The sequence below is a fragment of the Stenella coeruleoalba genome (genome assembly GCF_951394435.1).
Source record: "Stenella coeruleoalba genome assembly, chromosome: 8".
Classification (NCBI taxonomy): domain Eukaryota; kingdom Metazoa; phylum Chordata; class Mammalia; order Artiodactyla; family Delphinidae; genus Stenella; species Stenella coeruleoalba.
The window spans coordinates 14822669-14840128 of NC_137154.1; the positions used below are offsets into that span (position 1 = coordinate 14822669).

General features: G+C 50.7%; 1 protein-coding gene across 2 annotated transcripts in view; it reads right to left on the reverse strand.

Moving 5' to 3' along the window:
• Positions 1–15021: 15021 nt before the first annotated feature.
• Positions 15022–17460, reverse strand: part of PRDM11 (PR/SET domain 11) — an 82645-nt gene continuing 80206 nt past the window's right edge. For both annotated transcript variants that reach the window (XM_079928878.1, XM_079928879.1), the window contains exon 8: positions 15022–17196. In XM_079928878.1, coding sequence (XP_079785004.1) covers positions 15032–17196 — 2165 coding nt within the window. In that variant the 3' untranslated portion in view covers positions 15022–15031. The remainder of the gene's footprint in view (positions 17197–17460) is intronic.

The following is a 17460-nucleotide window of genomic DNA, read 5'->3' on the forward strand; positions in this document are numbered from 1 at the left end:
CCAGCCGCCCAGGCCGCCACCCTCCTCGGGCGCAGCCCGCTCCCAGCCCCACTGTCCTCCACGACCTCCTCTTGTGCCCCCTTCGCATTCTGACACCAGAAGACAGATGTGTGTGTGAAGACCAGGACCCTCTTCCTCTCCCATCACACTCCTGTTTCTTAAAAACAAGCAAGGCCGGGCAGGGCGGAGACGGGACATTTGGGTCAGGAGGAATGCGTTTTGCTTACCTGTGTGATTGAAGAGACGCTTATCGTATACGGTCTGTGTGCAGGTTTTGCAGCGGGGGTCAGGCCAGATGCAGGGAATGCTTAATCTGGGGAATAATGGATGCAAGGAATGTGGCTTTTTAAAAATAAGCGTGTCAAAAAGGGTGACAGAAATGATGTATCCTGGATCATCTCATAAGAATCAGAGATTGTCAGGGCAGGTGGAATCTTAGCCAGCATGAAATCGTGCTACCGACCCCAGGCACTAACTAACCCAGCAGTTCTCAAACCTTAGTGCGTGGAGAATCACCAGCAGATTCCCAGGCCCTGTTCTAGACATTCGGAATCCGTAATCCTGGCTGCACCCCAGGAGGCTGCATTTTTAACAAACACAGAGTAGTTTGCATGCCAAGGTTGGAGCACCGCACTTGGAGAGATCCCTTTTACAACATCCCAGGCAGGATTTCACAGTCCTCGTCAGGCCCCCAACACCCTGGGGCTGCCAGTGTCGATGCTGGACATCCTAACTGTTGGTGTAAAATATAGGAGCCTCCGTTTTTAATGTCATCATTTGAATTCTTAATGTTTTCATCTGTGCTTTTCAGATCCTGCTCTTGGACCGAATTTTGTGCTTTCTATTGAATAATTGTATTGTTTCATCTCAAAATCAATTTATATTATACTTGGGGAGACCTTCCCTGACCAGGAATAGGTGGGATCCCCCGTTAGTTATTGGGTGCTGGTTGTCATGTCCACCAGCATCACCGAAGTGACCCTCTGAGTCAAACGCATCCCTTCTCAGTATACCAGCCACTTGAGAAGAAATTCAGTTTGGGGCACATAATTTAGTCTGGCTCTGTGGAGGTAGAGAAGGAAAGGAGGTCTTTTGCAAATGTGCCCCTGTCCCTCTGTTTTTAGAACCTATCACTTTCATTAGTAAGTAATGAGCAGCTAGGTTTCAAATCACTACCTGATTATTCCAAATAGCCTTGCACATCATTAATCATATTATGAGCCTTGCTGAGTGGTTATAATCTTTGCCTGGGAACCAGGATTCCTGGGTTCTGTTGTTGACCATCCATAAAATAGGACTAGTGACGTGGCAGCTCTGTCTCTGTGAATGATGTGATAGATGAAATTGTGCTTGAGAGCTATAGGCATCCCTGGCTAGAAACAAACTCCGAGGCTGCCAGCAGATCATCTTTAAGCTTCATGTTGGCAACTGACCATGCCCGGAAAGCGCCAGAATCATCCCAGGCATTTCCAGAACCATGGATTCTACATTTGGACTCTTTAATACTGACATCTAAACTCCTTCAGATGTCACCCAGGCCCCTGACCTAAAAATGAATTCCTTTCCTTCAGTCCTTTAACAAGTCAAATCATTCTTGGTCTCTCCCTAAGAATCTGAGTAGAGACATATCAACGTTTTGTCGTTATTTTTCCTTTCTGGACAAAAGTAGAAAAGCATTTAGAAATAATTTCCACCTATCCCCTGAAGAAACAGAAAAATATCTAATCCCTCTCAAATGGGAAATTCTTTCACGTAACTGGAAATCTCTCCCATTAAGGCTGACCACCGTCTGCCAAGTATTTTTAGGCAAGGCATTTGTTAGTGGTTTCCTACGACATGTTTTTGAGAACCCCCTCACCATTCTGGTCTCCCTTTTTTGGTTGGCATGCTGAAACAGAACAAAACATTCCCTATGTAAGCTGACCAGTACTCTCTTCTTGGTAATATCTTCTACTCCGATCTAAAAAAGTCTGGATTCTAGACTTAAATTCAGGAGACACGGGTTCTACTTCCTTATAAGTCCATTCACCTGCCTTACAGTCACACCAAAGGATGTTTGAGGTGAGTTAATGGGGCCCCTAATCCCAGAATACCAACTCCACCCACAGTCATCCTATCATGAGGCATTCATTTCTTTGGATCTCAAAGGTTTAGTGATGGGAGTCAAATGTCACTGCTTAACATGTTAGGTGTCAGCCATCACCTCACTTAACAAGGTTGTATAGAAATGAGGGAGATTTTGCAGGGGTTTTTGCCTGTTGTGTTCACTGGTATATTCCAAATGCCTAGAATAGAACTGGCTCATGCACCCTCAATAAATATTTGTTGAATGAATTGATGAATGAAGACTGGATAGGGGAGTAGGCAGAAAAGACACATTTTTATGTAAACGGCATAAAAATCAGAGTCCTAGCTGAGTTCTCAATGGTAAAGTCATCAGACACCTCAGCAGTTGGCCTAGAAATTCGTGACATTGAGTATTACCGTTCACCTAATGACAATTTATAGCTCACTATGTAAATGTAATTAACGATAGACGAGATTATAAAAGCTGTGCTTTTCCACCAAAACTCCAGCTCAGTGAATTTTAAATTACCCAGAGATATCAGACTGCCAGATGAAAAAACTTCACTAATCTTTGCATCAGCTTACCTTGTACCAGAGACACTTGCAATTTACTACCACGTTAGAGTAATCGAGTCTGTGTGAATGCATCTGGTGGTTTTTTTTTTTTGAAAGGAACACCTTGTCCTTTGCCAGGAAGCATTTTCTAAGAAGTGCATGAATCAGAGGTGAATTGGGAGTCGAATCTCATTAACCTGCAACTCACTCCTTGCCTCAAATCAGTATATATTTGTTGAGTGCCTATTGATCAAGACCTTGCACACATCTGTCCAATCTGAGATGTGACTCTTGGTGTGGATTCAATGGCAAATCACCCCAAACAAAGCTACGTAGAGAGAACAGTTTGGGAGAGCAGTTCTTCAGGGGCAATTCCTTTGGGATGTAAAGGACTCCTGGGCAGCTTAAGTCAAATGGAGGTGAGGACCACCAAAAGAGAGACCTAGTCCTTGGGATTTGTTTTTGCTGCCCGTGTTCCCGTTGTCGATTCTAAGCGTGTGTCTGTTTTGTAACCATGAACCGAAGCACAAAAAGGCGCATGAGACATTGTAGTCACATGTCTGGTGTCACACTTTGGAGCAAAAATCTTGCAGTGGTAAATAAATAATTTCCAACAGGGTCGCTGCCTGGTGGTTTTTGTTCCCTTTTACTTAATATTTTAGACATATAAAATGTAGAAAAAATCATTTGATAAACACTCGTGAGCCCCTGCCACGTTTTATAAAACTTGACAAATACAGTTGAAATCCGCTCAGCCTTTCACTCAGAAGACCACCGTCCTGAATTTTGGGTTTCTCACCTCAAACCTTTCTTTATCTTTTTACTACCTGTACCTGTAAACCGTGAGCACTCCAGAATATTTCGTGTTTTTTAGTTTAAATCGCATCACATTATTTTTGCTCTACATTAAAATGTTGAGCTTTACCCATGCATATTTATTTAGCTCTAGTTCCTTTCTTTTTTTTGCTGCTGTGTTATTTTCCATTGCGTGAATATATCACAGTCCCATTCTCCTGTTGACGTATGTTTAGATATTTCTTTTCTTTTTTTTTCCGTTACAGGAAATGCTGCTGTGAACATTCTTGGGCAAGGCCTCTTGGGAATTTAGCTTTATTCTTGAGAAGAAAAATCAGGTGGAAACTAGAGACCTTCTCTAACATCCCCCGAAGTGGTACTCCCATCACTGGAAGAGTCAGGGCAGTGGCTTGGGGTTCACCTGTGCTCCAGGTGGTGGGCAGGGACAAGGGAACTTCCAGAATCCTGTCATCTTAGGCCCTCCTGGTGGCTGCTGCAGCCCTGGCTTCCGGAAGGGGCTCAGGCACTAAGCCAGGGGAAGGGCCTGAATTTTCAAGTCAGTAGGCAATCAGCCAGGTCACATGGAATTAAAACCAAAGGCTCTTAAAGAGGATAAATGAGCCGTAAAGAAAGGCTTTGCTTTTCAAGTCTGTGCATGTAATTCCTTATTTTATATCATATACATATTTGTTACCTTTTAATTACAGCCAGGATTTAAATTTCCATAATTAAATAGAAGTGGGTTTTATCCCACGTAGCCGAATACTGTGTAGACTATGTTTCACAGGCAACTACGAATATGGCTCCTGGAGCCCAAAACTAATATTTGAGAGTCTGGGTTTATATAAAAGAGAAACGGAAGAGGCAAGAAGTGTTCAGGAATCGTTTTATACGGGGCTTCCCCCTGAACCGCCTGCTCCTGTCTATGAAATAACTCAAATCTAGAGCACTGCATTTAGGAGCTGAGAACCTGCAACCCAGCCGGGCTTTGTCACTGCCATCTTCATGGCCCTGGTCACGTCACTTGCCTCTGGGCTTGTGCCCGCATCTGTAAAATAAATGTGGACAGAATGATCACTCTTCAAGTTTGAACATTTTGTGATTTGGGAATTGAGACTTTTCACATGTATCTCTGGCCTCCAATCTCATGCATAAAATGGACTACACCCACGTACACGTGTACCTGCCTTCCCTGCCCCGGGCCTGGTGTCCTGACAGCCACCCGCTCCTCCAGACAGTATGTGATGTTACCTGAGGCTCTGAGTCAGCCTCTTCTCATTTGCTTAATTGCTAATGGAGCCGGTGGTAATTTTCCACCCAAGAGTTTCTATTTTTTCAGAGCCGGTTAGAAGCCCAACATTTCAAGAGCTTGGAACCCTGGCATCTGTTCTGTCTCCCTCCCTGGGCAGATGCCTGGCAAGGACAGAGCCGTGCGATGTGGCTGTGGATGGATTTAGGGGGTGGGGTGTTTTCTTGGTACCAGCCTTGGAGAAGGCCCCCTGTGCCCCTCCCTCATCTCCTGCAGGTGAGCCAGCACAGATGGTCCCTGGCGGGGACCCTGGCAGCTTCCCAAAGCCAGAGATGGGGGCAGGTGCCTACCTGGGAGGAGGTGGGAGGAAGCCTGTCTTAGGACCGGAAGCCAGATGTTACCATAGAAACCAGTCTACTGGTGGCTTGTCCTCGGCCAGGTGAGGTCTCTTCTCAAGGCAGACTCTGCTGGAGCCCGGTTTCCCATCCCAATTTCCCAGCACTCCTTCTTGGTGGCTCAGGGCAAGTGGGTGATGGCAGAAATCCTGTTTCAGAAACTCAGGATTCAAACCAGGGACAGATGAGGAGAGATCTGTTCTTCCAGCCAAAAACAAACAAACCAACCCTCTTTGCAGTCCCCTTTCCCTCGAGAGCCAGGGAGTTGAGCTGTTGACCAGAAGAAGGTGCCCTGAGGCTCTCTCTCCAGGCTGAGAAGGAAAAGGTGAGTCAGGCAGAGGTCTCCAAGTCAGCTGTGGCATAGGTATTGGTAGCTCTGTATTAAAAGTCACAGGCAACCCCTCATCCAGGGTAGACCCTGGGATTCAGGGTGAAAGAAGGGAACCCTAAACTTCCTAGCATCTACTTCAACCTGATGTTAGAGGTAACAGTAACGATGATAATGACCCTGGTCACCATGTTGTTAAGCCTCTGCTCTGTACTGAGCCCTGCAGATGCAGACTCAGATAAATGACTTGTCCAAGGTCTCACAACTTGTAAGAGGCAGAGGGGGGACTTGAATCTGGTACCACTCTAACCCTAAAGTTCAGGCTCTGACTTAGAGCCAGTGGCCAAGGGTTTTTATCGGAAACATAACAGATGCGTAGGCAGTAGTTTCCCAGTGCTACCTGGAACCGTGGACTCAGAATTGCCACTCTGGAAGGAGCTGGAAAAGTTCTCTTCCCTGGGGGAACTCGGAATACCTGCCTGGGTGGGGTGGAACATTCTCCAAAGGACAAGAGCAGGTTGGGGTGGAGGAGAACTCAAGTAAGCACCTCAGGGGCCGCCTCCACTTTGTAGAGAAGGGGCTGGGTCAAGGCCAGGTGTAGCCGGGTGTAAGTGCTGGGGCATCCTAGTCAAATGAGGAAACTGAGACAGAGAGAGGCAACGTGGAAGCATCTGGGATTTCTACTATGACCAACACAACATTGCTGAGATTGCACTTTTATCAGGCAAATGAAATTTACATTCTTTCATTCATCCCTTCGATAAACACTGATTAGGTGCCTACTATGTGGCAGGAACTGCACACAGTGGTATTAAAAAGTCTCTACTTTTCCCTTATGGGCATTACAATACAGAGGAGGAAGACCAGACATAGAACACACACACACACACACACACACACACACACACACACACACACACACACACACACGATAATTACACAGTTCCAAAGTGAGGTAAGTGTTATGAATGGAAATCTCAGGAGGAGCAGTGAATAGTGCCTTGAGGGTGACTATTTAGAGGACATGGTCAGGAAAGACCCCTCAGAAGGAACTGTTTTAGCTGACACTTAAAAGATGAGAAGAGCTACCATCCTGGGGAAACCATCCCAGGCAGGGCGCACAGGGTACTGGGAGGTCCTGTGGTGGGAAAGAGCCCAGTGAGCTTGAGGAACAGAGAGGAGGCCAGGGGGCATGGGCAGAGGAGGGCACAGGAGCCCAGGAGGTAGGCAGGGGCTGGACAATGCAGAGCTGATGGGGCACACTCAGGACTTTGGATTGAACTCTAAGAGCAATGGGAAACAGAGGTTTCTAAGCAGAGAGGATACCAGACTAGATCTGTGTTCTCACAAGATCACTGTAGAAATGGTCACATAGCAGACCTTTGGGTCTTCAGGCCAGCCTCCTGAGTCTTCTTTCTGGGGTGAACTTGTCTTCTGAAGCTTGGAGAGGGAAGCTGGGGCAGCTGGGGAGAAGAGGGAGGGGAGGGAGTGGACTAGACCTCCCCACTTGCCACATACTCCAAGCCCCACTTTGGGGAGACCGAGCTCACAGCCAAGTGCAGATGGAATATCTTTCTTTTCCTTGCTTCCCAGCTGCAAATGTGGGTCAAATCCGATGGCCAGCAGTGGGGCGGGGCTGACCCTGGTTCACCGGAGCTGGTTAGACATGGACAGCTGTGCCCCTCTGCTCCTTCCTTCCCACTCCCCCTCCCCTGGGAAAAGAAGAGAACCCCAACATTCTATGGAGACTGTGGAAAGGCCTTCACAACAGGAAGCCTCTGGCTGACCTAGGGGCTGGAAGGGACACAGGCTGGGAGGAAGATGGCGGGAACTGAGAAGGCGGAGGTTCAGAAAAAGGGAGAGGGAAGGCCCCTGACAGGAAGCTGGGCTGGGGTGAGAAGGGGCTGAGAGCAGGAGGGTTCAGCATCCGGGAGGAAACAATACAACCACTTTTCTATATTTTTCTTGAATGTATGCCCATCTTCTTTCTAAAACAATTTGGGGAAAACATCGCTTATCGGGACTTCCCTGGTGGCGCAGCGGTTAAGAATCCGCCTGCCAATGCAGGGGACATGGGTTCGAGCCCTGGTCTGGGAAGATCCCACATGCCGTGGAGCAACTAAGCCCGTGCGCCACAACTACTGAGCCTGCACTCTAGAGCCCGCGAGCCACAACTACTGAAGCCTGCGCGTCTAGAGCCCGTGCTCTGCAACAAGAGAAGCCACCGCAATGAGAAGCCCGTGCGCACCAATAAAGACCCAATGCAGCCAAAAATAAATTAATTAATTTAAAATTTTTTAAAAAATTAAAACAACAATAACAAAACATCACTTATCACCCACCCCCAGACCAGTGCCATTAGCAAACTACTGGGGAAGGACCCCTCCCTGGGGACTGAGTCTGCCAGTGGAGAATCAGGCGAGGTAGTTGGAGGGAGAATTAGAACACTGTTTACATGCAATAAAATCTGAGATTTTTGTGGGCTAAATGTGTGTGAGGGCAGAGAGATTTATTTTAAATGGTTTTGGTGACACCTCTTTTTGGCCTGACGGGTGGGTGAGGCATGTAAGTTACCTGGTGGAAGTGCACTTGAATGGGGGAAAAGTGAGAACAGCAGGAAGGGACTTGGAAGACCTCTTCCTGTTCCTTCCCACCTGGCAGGCAGTAGGCATCTCACCTGACACCCAAGCATGGGACTCATTCTGAATCGCCCTGAGCACAGGCTGGGAGAGAGGCAAGAAGGCAGAGATTCGACCTCCGTGGGTAAATTTAAATGCTTTTATTAACAATCTTCTTACATTACAAGGATAATATGACAAAAGGAAAGTTTCTGCGTACATATTATGATAAACCAACATAGCTCTATTTGTATCCAGTGTTCTAGGTCCCGTCACACAGGTACTATAAAGCGTAGTCTGCAAAGTAATAACATCAAGAGTTGTTTTTTTTAAGAAAGAAAGTATTAACATATTAATATGTATGTGATAATAGACTCCTAGGTATTCCCCCCACCCCCACTGTGTTTTTCCTTTGTGATTGAAATGAAATGGTTCAGCAGCGTGGGGGGGTGGAGAGAAGGAGAGAGACGGGGCTGAAAAAGACGGAATCAGACTGCTGGCTCTTCCGGAGAGACTAAAGTGAAGACTGAGGGTGCCCCGAGGGCAGCCTGGCCCTTGTCTTTTTGTGAGCAGTATTGTAACCGGCTGTCCTCCTCTGGAGGGAGGGCCCGGCGCCCTTGATGCCCCATGGTATGCTCTCTCTCTGAGGTACAGTGCATTGTGGGATTGCTACCTGGGGATGCCCATCCCCTGGCCACGGGTCTGGTCCACCGCAGAGGGAGGAAGGCTCGGGCCGGGCCTGGTCTCTCTTGAGCCAGGCACTGGAGGGTGTTTGGAGGCCCGGTTGGCAGCTAGCTGTGGCTCAAGGAGACCCAGGTGGACGTGGAGGGGAGAAGAGGTGGGCACTGTCAGAACAGACCCTCCCCGGACTGTAGGTATGGGGATGTCTGCTGGGGACTGAGGTACGTTGGTAAGATGGGAGGGAAGAGTAGGACAGAGGTCAGGGGAGGCTCGGAGATGGGAGATAAGCGCCTATGAAGGCCGAAAGGCAGAGGCTGGTCTAGAGAACAGAGGATGCCACTGCCCTCCGTCTCCCATCATCTGTAGCCCCATCAGCCCCTACCTCCCTACCTCCCGGGGAAACGATCGAGAGAAACCTGGAAGTGAAACGGGTTTCTGATTCTGTCAGGGCTGCACAAGCCCTTCGTCATGCTGCCAGTGGCACCAGTGCCCCCTCAGGCCCCCAGACATCCCTGCCATCTAGGGGTGGGAGCAGGGACAAACTGAGGGAGGCGCCCTCCCCGGAGGAAGTGAATGAGCTTGGGGCATCCGGCTTAGCCTCTGCCTCGAGTCACAGAATCAGAACAGTGTACGTGAACTAAACCTGCCTGTTACGGTGTCGGTGGGGTGAGGGGTCGCTGGGCCTCCGTGCAAGAGAGGGAAGAGCGTTGACCTGAGTACAGCCAGCAGCAGCTGTGCAAAGTGGGCTGGGCCAAAGCCCTCCTTCTGAACTTGAGTTGCTACTGAATTTATGAGTGTGCGGATATGTCTCTCTCACCCTTCCCCGTTAGCTGATGCCCCCTGCCCTGGCCAGAAAGCCTCTGGATGGTGGGCAGCGCTGGCTGGCCATGCTGCCCTGGCAGACAGCGATGGAGTAGGTGAGGGAGGCCAGGACGGCTGTAGTTCAGAGGTTTGGCCTCTAGGGGCAGCAAAAAGCATCTAAAGGGGGAGCGGGTGGCATCTTTCCTGGACCTCTCTTGGTCCAATTTGCACCTTTCCTATGGCCACAAATGCTGCTTATTCCTGTGAGGGGGAGGGTATTTGGGGAAACTGTGCAGTGGTCCCTCCACCAGGGGTCAGAGACCACATCCTACTGCCAAGCAGCAGTGACCACCCAAGCGTAGGCTTGTGGGGGGCAGGGACTAAGGGGGCACTCCACGGGGAGCTCAGGGGCTGAGTATCTCCTTCCAACCTCAGACCAAGCCTGCGGGAAAGAAGAGAAAGTGCACGGAGAGGGTCAGGGCCCGGCTCCCCTCCTCTTCAACACTCCGGGTCTCGGAGGCCCCGTTCCCAGCAAACCCTGCCTGCTCAGCTTCCCCGGCCCCCCCGCAAAGGCTCTGCCTCCTCCCTCTTCTCAAGCGACAGGCTTTCCCGCTGCTCTCCCAGCTCTCTATAGACTCTATTTTTATATCTATTTAAACATAGAAATGTATAAATATATAGGATATTATTCATAGATATATAGACGGGATTTAATCTCTTACTCTGTGTGTATACGTACTGCATATGTCCATATATACAATATATATGCTGTAGCATTTGTATCATACACTGCACATACCCCTGCTTCCATGCGCTCTCCTAGGGAGACTGGATTGCATAGGTATTTCCAGGGCGATACCACTTGAAGGGATGGGGGGATGGGGAGAGCCAGACCGAAGAGGAGGGCCGTACCATTTTCCTCCCAAAAGGGCACTTTTCCTCCCTCTGGCTAACACACAAAGATCACCTCAAAGTCTTCTTAAAATATCACAGCTCCATCCACTCACCTAAAGCACCATGTCCACAGATAGTAGAGAGAGGCCTTCCTCCGAGCAGGAGGAAGGGCCCTGTGTATCTCTGGACATAATCTTCCCTCCTCGAAGTTGGAGGAGGGAGCCAGCCTAGAACCCATGACCCACGTTCCCCAGGAGGCCGGCATCTGCAATGGGACTGTCCCAAGCTCACCTGCCCTCTGAACATGCCTTTCTTGTCTAAGGAAGAGGCACTCCCCACCTTGGCTGTCCCAGGCTGGCCTGGCTGGGCCTGCTGCTTGAACGGGCGAGGGGATCCAGAACCTTCTACCCAAACTGGGTGTAGGGACCAAGACAGAACACAAATTCGACTTGGAAATCCACCCAGACCGGAAACCACAACCAGCTCTAGATACAGAATTCCTGTTCCTAGGGGGGTGGGAGAACAAACAAAGCGGGGAGGAATCTAGAAGTTCTCTTTCAACCCCCAAGCCACTTCCTGGGCCCCATGAGGCTCCAGGTGAACGGCTAAAACGATGCCCGCCCCACAGCCCAAGCTGGGCCACGTCTGATCCATTTCAGTCTCTCCACGATCATTTTCAGCACTCTACATGCTTTCGCCTGTTTTCTCCTTCTTGATAACACTTCTAAACAACTGGAAAATATTTAAACATCATCTTAAATAATTACAAGCTCCTTTCTCCAAATCAAAGCGTCAACATAAGCAAGTCAAGGAGAGGGGCCTCAGCAAGACAGCTCAGCATGGAAACGGGTAGCAGGGGCGGGCTGGAGACCTCCAGCTGCCCTAGATTCAGGGCCCAGCACCGAACGCGACCAGCCAGGGATCCAGGACGTCGAGCCTGGTCTCATCCTCCCGTGAGGATGAGGAAATGAGGGTCTGCCCAGCACCACAGGATGCTGCCCGCAGCCATGGAAGGAAAAAAAAAAAAAAAAAAAAAAAAAGCTGGTGTCGTGGATGCCCGGATTCTCACATTCAACCAGGCAGGCGAAACTCGGAAATTGGGACATGGCAAGAGTTACAGACAGGGCTGGGCTGTCCTCGGGTCTCACAGATAGGTACAAAATGGCAATGGGTCTTTTTTTTCCTCCACTGAGGAAAAGCAGACCATTTTAATCACAAGGGCTTCTGGCTCCCGAGCTCTGCGATGTCTCTTTGGCACAATTGGCCACGAACCTGATCTCACTTCCCGCCCCCTCCATGAACCGAAGAAAGTCACTGATCAGCCAACCCAATGAGGACAAGTTTCAATTCTAGAGACACAGACCTTTCATTCTAAGCCAATGGTCGTCACTCCTAAGCCAGGGGCTGAGTTTAAGGGCTCTGTCTCGTCCGAAGGGACGAGGATGCAAGGACCGCCTAGCCGCAGCTTTTTGTACTTATCAAAGGGAGGTTAGACTGCCCAAGCGTGCGGTTCCCTGGGCCAAACCCCGAGGGTCCCCACAGTCCAAGAGTCCTTCTCAAGGACGCAGAAGAGTGGAAACGCCAGGGATGGAAATCATGGGTAATTGCATGCAGCATTCACAGGATAGAAACACTGGAGCCTCCAAGGGGTAAAGACTCTGTGTCAATTGCAGTGGTGTGTCACCCAAATCGCTCCCTGTCCCAAGGCAAAGTGGCCTGCAGAGTGTCATGGGCAACTGGAGTTTTAGGGAGGCCTTCCCCAACTTCAGGACCTGCCAGAGAGCTCATCCCCTCTGGGGTCTGGAGTCTAGCTGGGCAGGTGATGGCGAGCAGCCTCGCGCTGCCAGCAGCTGCTCAGGCTTCTGGCCCAGAGGCAGGCGGCCAGCTCCTGCCCCTCTAAAAGGACAAGGTAGACACTGGCATTGGCCCAAAGGATTTTTTCCCCTCTGGATAAAAATTTGAGCTGATTTTGGCCACGGCCTCCTGAGAGGAAACAGTCGCAGCCCTGCTGCGGTACTCAGGCAGCCATGGGCGATTCTCTCCTCCTGGTTTCCAAATGAGTGGTCTAGGGGAGGACTCCCTATCTCCCGACATAGTGGGTGGGGAGGTGCAGAGGGGGGCAGGAGGAGGCGTAAGGCAACTGTTGGCTAGAAGAAAGGATCCTGACTACTGTTTCTGACCCCTACGGAGGCCCACCTTGCCAGCCATCTCTGCCCTCAACGCATCTCAGTCTGTGCGATGTTCAAAGGAAGCTCCCACAGACACGGTGGTTTGGGTGTGTGGTGGAGAGGAAGTTGGGGAGGGAAAGGTGGACCCTTGTGCTTTGCACTTGACCACAGTTACTGACTCTGATGGGAGGAGGCAGATGGGGAGAGAAGACATCGGCCTAAAGTGGAGAAGCGGATGAAGCTGGGAACTTCAAAGCACAAGGAAGGGCTCTGGGTCTTTCCTTGCAAGTTCCTGCTAACTCTCTCCTTGTTCAGAGGAGGGTGGGAAAGTACGTGCGACTGGGGAGGGGGGTGAGGGGTGAATGTCACCAGGCAGGGGTGCATTGATTTGTTGAAGAAGGCAGCATATGAGGCCTGGCAGTGGGACAGTCGGAGAAAACCAGTTGGTTTTTTGTTTTTTTAACATGCTACATCACTGTTGAAAACAAACAAAAAAGTTTCAAAAATAATATATAATATATATAATATATTTATATAATGAAAAGCTATCGACTAGCAGCAATGACTCTAAAGTTATCTTAGCACCAAGACCATGGGGTGGGGGGGAAGGGATCTGGAGGGGGTGAAGGTCTGGCAGGACAAGGAAGGAGGGGGTGACATGTTCAGTGTTGATGACAGTTCCACTCCGGTTCTCAACGGTGGCATGAGCCCTCGGAGACAAGATAAACCAAGAAGGAAGGAAGCCACCACAGTTTCCTAATGTCTGAGCCGAGCAGGTGGGGGACGCTGGAGCCATGCCTGTGGCCAGATCACACCGTCCTTTGCCCACCCTCTGCCAACTGAGAGGGATGGCTCCCGACAGACCACAGACAATGCAGCTCTTCCTCTCTCCCCCCAGTATAACCTGCACCCACGATGCAGGATCTCTGCATATCAGATATGCATACATCAGATGTGGAAACATGGACAGAAGTTTTTAACAGCTCACGCACATTTTTTAAAAAACTCCCTTGCGAGGTATACTGGTAATTAAATGAACAAAAGAGCATTGATCAAGACTCCTCTAGATTAAACCACTACTTGCCTCAGGGAGTAGGCGAGTGGCTATTTCTAAAGCTTATATCTCGGGGTGTGTGTGTGTGTGTGTGTGTGCGTGTGCGTGTGCGTGTGCGTGTGTGTGTGTAGGCTGATGCCTTGAGAGTCCTGTCTTACCTCTTGTGTATTCCTTTCTTTTAGGACGTCTCTACCCTGTTCAAAAAAGGAAGCGTTCGCCGGCATAGATGCATTACCTACTTTCCCACTACCTTCCTGCCAGGCTGCAGGGCTCGTCATCAGCCTTACTGCAAAAGGACCCAATCTCTAGAGACTCTCATCGGAGTTACGCATAACCCAGGGCACAACTTGCATTGACATCTCCTGCCACCGAACTCTAGCAGGCATTTCTTGATTATTAAAGGGAAAATAAAATACCCCCAAACACATGATATGATTATAAAGACAGAGTATAAATAATTCATGTAAATTGATTACATACTTTTCATTTTACTTGTTTTTAGCCAAAAATTGCTGCCCTACTGGGGTATAGACTTTTTGGCTCTTCATTCCCCCCATATTCCCTGGATCTGAATGGAATTATATTATGTTATCCCACACCAGGTCAAACAGGAAGGCAAGGTGCTCACGCCCCACCCCCACCCCGTCCCCGGGATTTCAAGCTCGGTGTAAGGCGATTTTGCCTTCAGTATAACAGGGAAAATGTTTAGGATCCAGGGGTCTGGAAGGAGGGATTCAACAGACAAGGGACAGGACAAGCGACACGGGTAGGGAGTGGTGGGTGTCACAGTCTGACCGACGCTTTTGTTTCGAGACAGTGAAGGAACGCTGGTCAGGAAATGAATGAAAATCTCTCAAGCTGAAGTTGGGTGGGAGAGGGAAAAGTCAAATACCCCGATCCAGATACACAGCCCACCCTCTCCCAAATGAGAGATCGGATTCAGCTGGACCAGCCGGTCAATGAAGAGGCCAAGAAACCCCCCTCATGAAACCAAACAAGAAAAAAAAAAAGGCAAGAACATACACCCAAACCCAAACCCCTCAACCCCCGAACGAGAACAGAAACAGAATGAGCTACCTAAGGTGATGACAGACCCGTCATTTTAGCTTATGCGGTTGGTTGACTGTGAGGTGGGAGCACGTGTGGCCCCAGCACATGCTTCTGTGAGTGAAAATGAGTTTCCACGTGTGTTGCAGCTGCCAAATTTTGTAGACGAGAGTCAGTTTCTGACATTATTCCTTTCCCAGTAGCTTCTGGTGGACGTGTCACCTTGGTTTTTAACATTTTTTCAGTGTGGGTTTATATATATATATATATATGTATATATATATATATAATATAATATATATTTATATAATGTATCAAAGCTTATGAGTATAGGTTAAAAAAATATTCAACAGCTTAGTGAACTCTGCGATCCGGCTCCCTAAATATCCGGGTAAAACTCTGACCCGTGGTCCACGGTCTGAAGCACTGGCTTCTGTTCCAGCGCAGACATCCTGCTGAGGACCTCGGCCGACAGTGTGTAACTGTTGCCAGACTTCTCCTCGAACCAGCTGTCCAGGGCTCGCTTGGCATCAAAGTTGGCGATCGGGGGGCCGTTGACAGCGATGGTCAACAGGTCGCTGAGCTGCTCCAGGGTCAGGCGGGAGCGGTGGTTTTTGCGGACTCGCTGCAGGGCGTTTCGGCCTTTCTCGCAGCAAGCGGTGGAGGTGGGGAGGACTTTGATGACCTGGATGATCTTGTTCAAGAGTGGAAACCTCTGCTTGTATTTGCAGATGTGGCCGATCAGGTCCTTGAAGCCGTTTTTGGTGTAGTAATCAGCCTTGAGTTCCCGCCACTCCATCAGCAGACTCCCCCGGGGGTCCAGCCCTTCCCTGCAGACATCCCGGGAAAAGGTGGGGATGGCCTCCAGGTGATCAAAGATCTGCACCATGTCCTCCTTGCCGTAGCTCATGAGCTCCTCGCTGTTCCTGGGCCAGGCGGCCAGGTCAAACACCTGGCAGGCCTTCACGAAGATCCGGCTGCGGGAATCGAACCGCTGAGCCAGGATCACTTGGGTCTTCTGGCAGATCTTCTCCCGGATGGACTGGAACTTGGCTTCGGCCACCCTGAGGTTCTTCACGGAGATCCCGTTGAAGCTCTCCCGGAAGTTCTCCTCGAACTCCTGCAGGTACTCCCCCGGAGAGTCGGCCAGCCGGCTGATCTCCTGGATGGCCTCCTCGAGCTTGTCGTCCACCTGGGACACCAGGAGGTACTCGCCCTGGAAGACGTAGGCCAGGCGCGACAGCACGGCGATCACGTCCAGGAGGAAGTAGACGAGCTTGATGGACTGGTAGTCCATGAGGAACTGCAGCAGGGCCAGCGCGATGGCCGAGGCGTCTGCCCTCTGGGTCTGGCTGCTGACATCCTTGAGGTGGGCCACCACCTCCAGGTAGTCCTTGATGAGGGCATTGAGGACGTTCTGCTCTCCGATGATCCACCTCACAGCCCGGATGTCCCCCAGGAACTCCGTCTCCTCGCAGAGGGTGGACGCCGTGGACCGCAGCTCGCACAGGAGGCGTGGCGAGTAACGGTAGAAGCTCAGCAGCTGCTTCAGGTTGTTCTCCAGCTCCTCCAGGCAGGGGAGCTCCTTCCCACTGATGGCATCCAGGATCTCCAGGTGGGGCCGGTGTACCATGAAGGGCAGGCACAGCAGCCAGGGCAGCGTCTTGCGTATCGTCATGAACATGCTGGCCCGCAGGCTGGCCGTGACGTTGGCCCCGTCTATGCCCAAGCCCACGGTGGGCTTCTCATCCTGCAGCCGAATGCCCAAGGCGGAGAAGGCCCGGTCAAGCGCCTGCAGATAGCTCTCTGTGCTGGAGAACCCCAGCTCCTGCAGGGACAGGAACTCCGTGGCCGGGGGCCCGTCGCTGCTGGTGTATTGGACGTAGACCGCCACCGTGTCAGCCAGCAGGTCGTCGCTCTGTCCGTCCAGGATGATGCTGAGGCAGGGGGACTGGCGGATGCGCTCCACCAGGTCTTCGCGCAGCGCCCGGGCGATGTGGTGGATGAGGATCTGACAGTCTCCCTCGTTCATGTACTGGTCCACCACCTTGAGCTCGCACTTCCGCAGCAGCTCGGCCAGGGGCCGGAAGTCCAGGTAGGGCCTGCCCTCCAGGGCCAGGTGGTAGGCGGTGTTGAAGAGCAGGGTCATGTTGCGACACATCTCCTCCGTCTTCTCGGGGTGCATGCGGAGCTTGTAGAGCTGCAGACACTTCTTGTGCAGGTTGCTCTGGCTGTGCAGCTTGATGGTGTGAATCTTGAACTGCTTGGAGCCGATGATGAAGGCCGAGGTGCGGGAGGACTGCACCGTGTACTGGCGGCAGACGTGACACCACATCTCGTTGAGGGTCGGGGAGTACCGCAGGAACCAGAATTTCTTCAGCCACTCCTGCTTGAAGCGCCGGATTCGGCGCCCGGTGGCCGACGACATCTTGGAGGGCTCATCGGTGGCCGTCATCATATCGTTGGAGACGGATTCGTCTGCCGAATCGACCTCCTGGTCGTCGTCCTCCATGATGGCAGGGCCGGAGACCATGCTCTCTGAGGCTGGAAGACAAATGGGAAAGAAACAGTTACACCTGCTGGAAAGAACACGGACATTTCCAAAATGAAGGAGATAGGGCCCAAAAGGTAGGTGTCGCATTCTGTGAAACAGGAGCCGATCCCTATGACAGACTGAATCCCAACCTGGAATTCATTTAGAAGCACTCCTGTCGTCCATGCATGTCTCACCCTCTCTGTGCATTAGCCCCGGGGGCCACCGCGCTCCAGGCTGCCTGCCCTCACCTTCCACGAGTAGGTGGTCAAGGA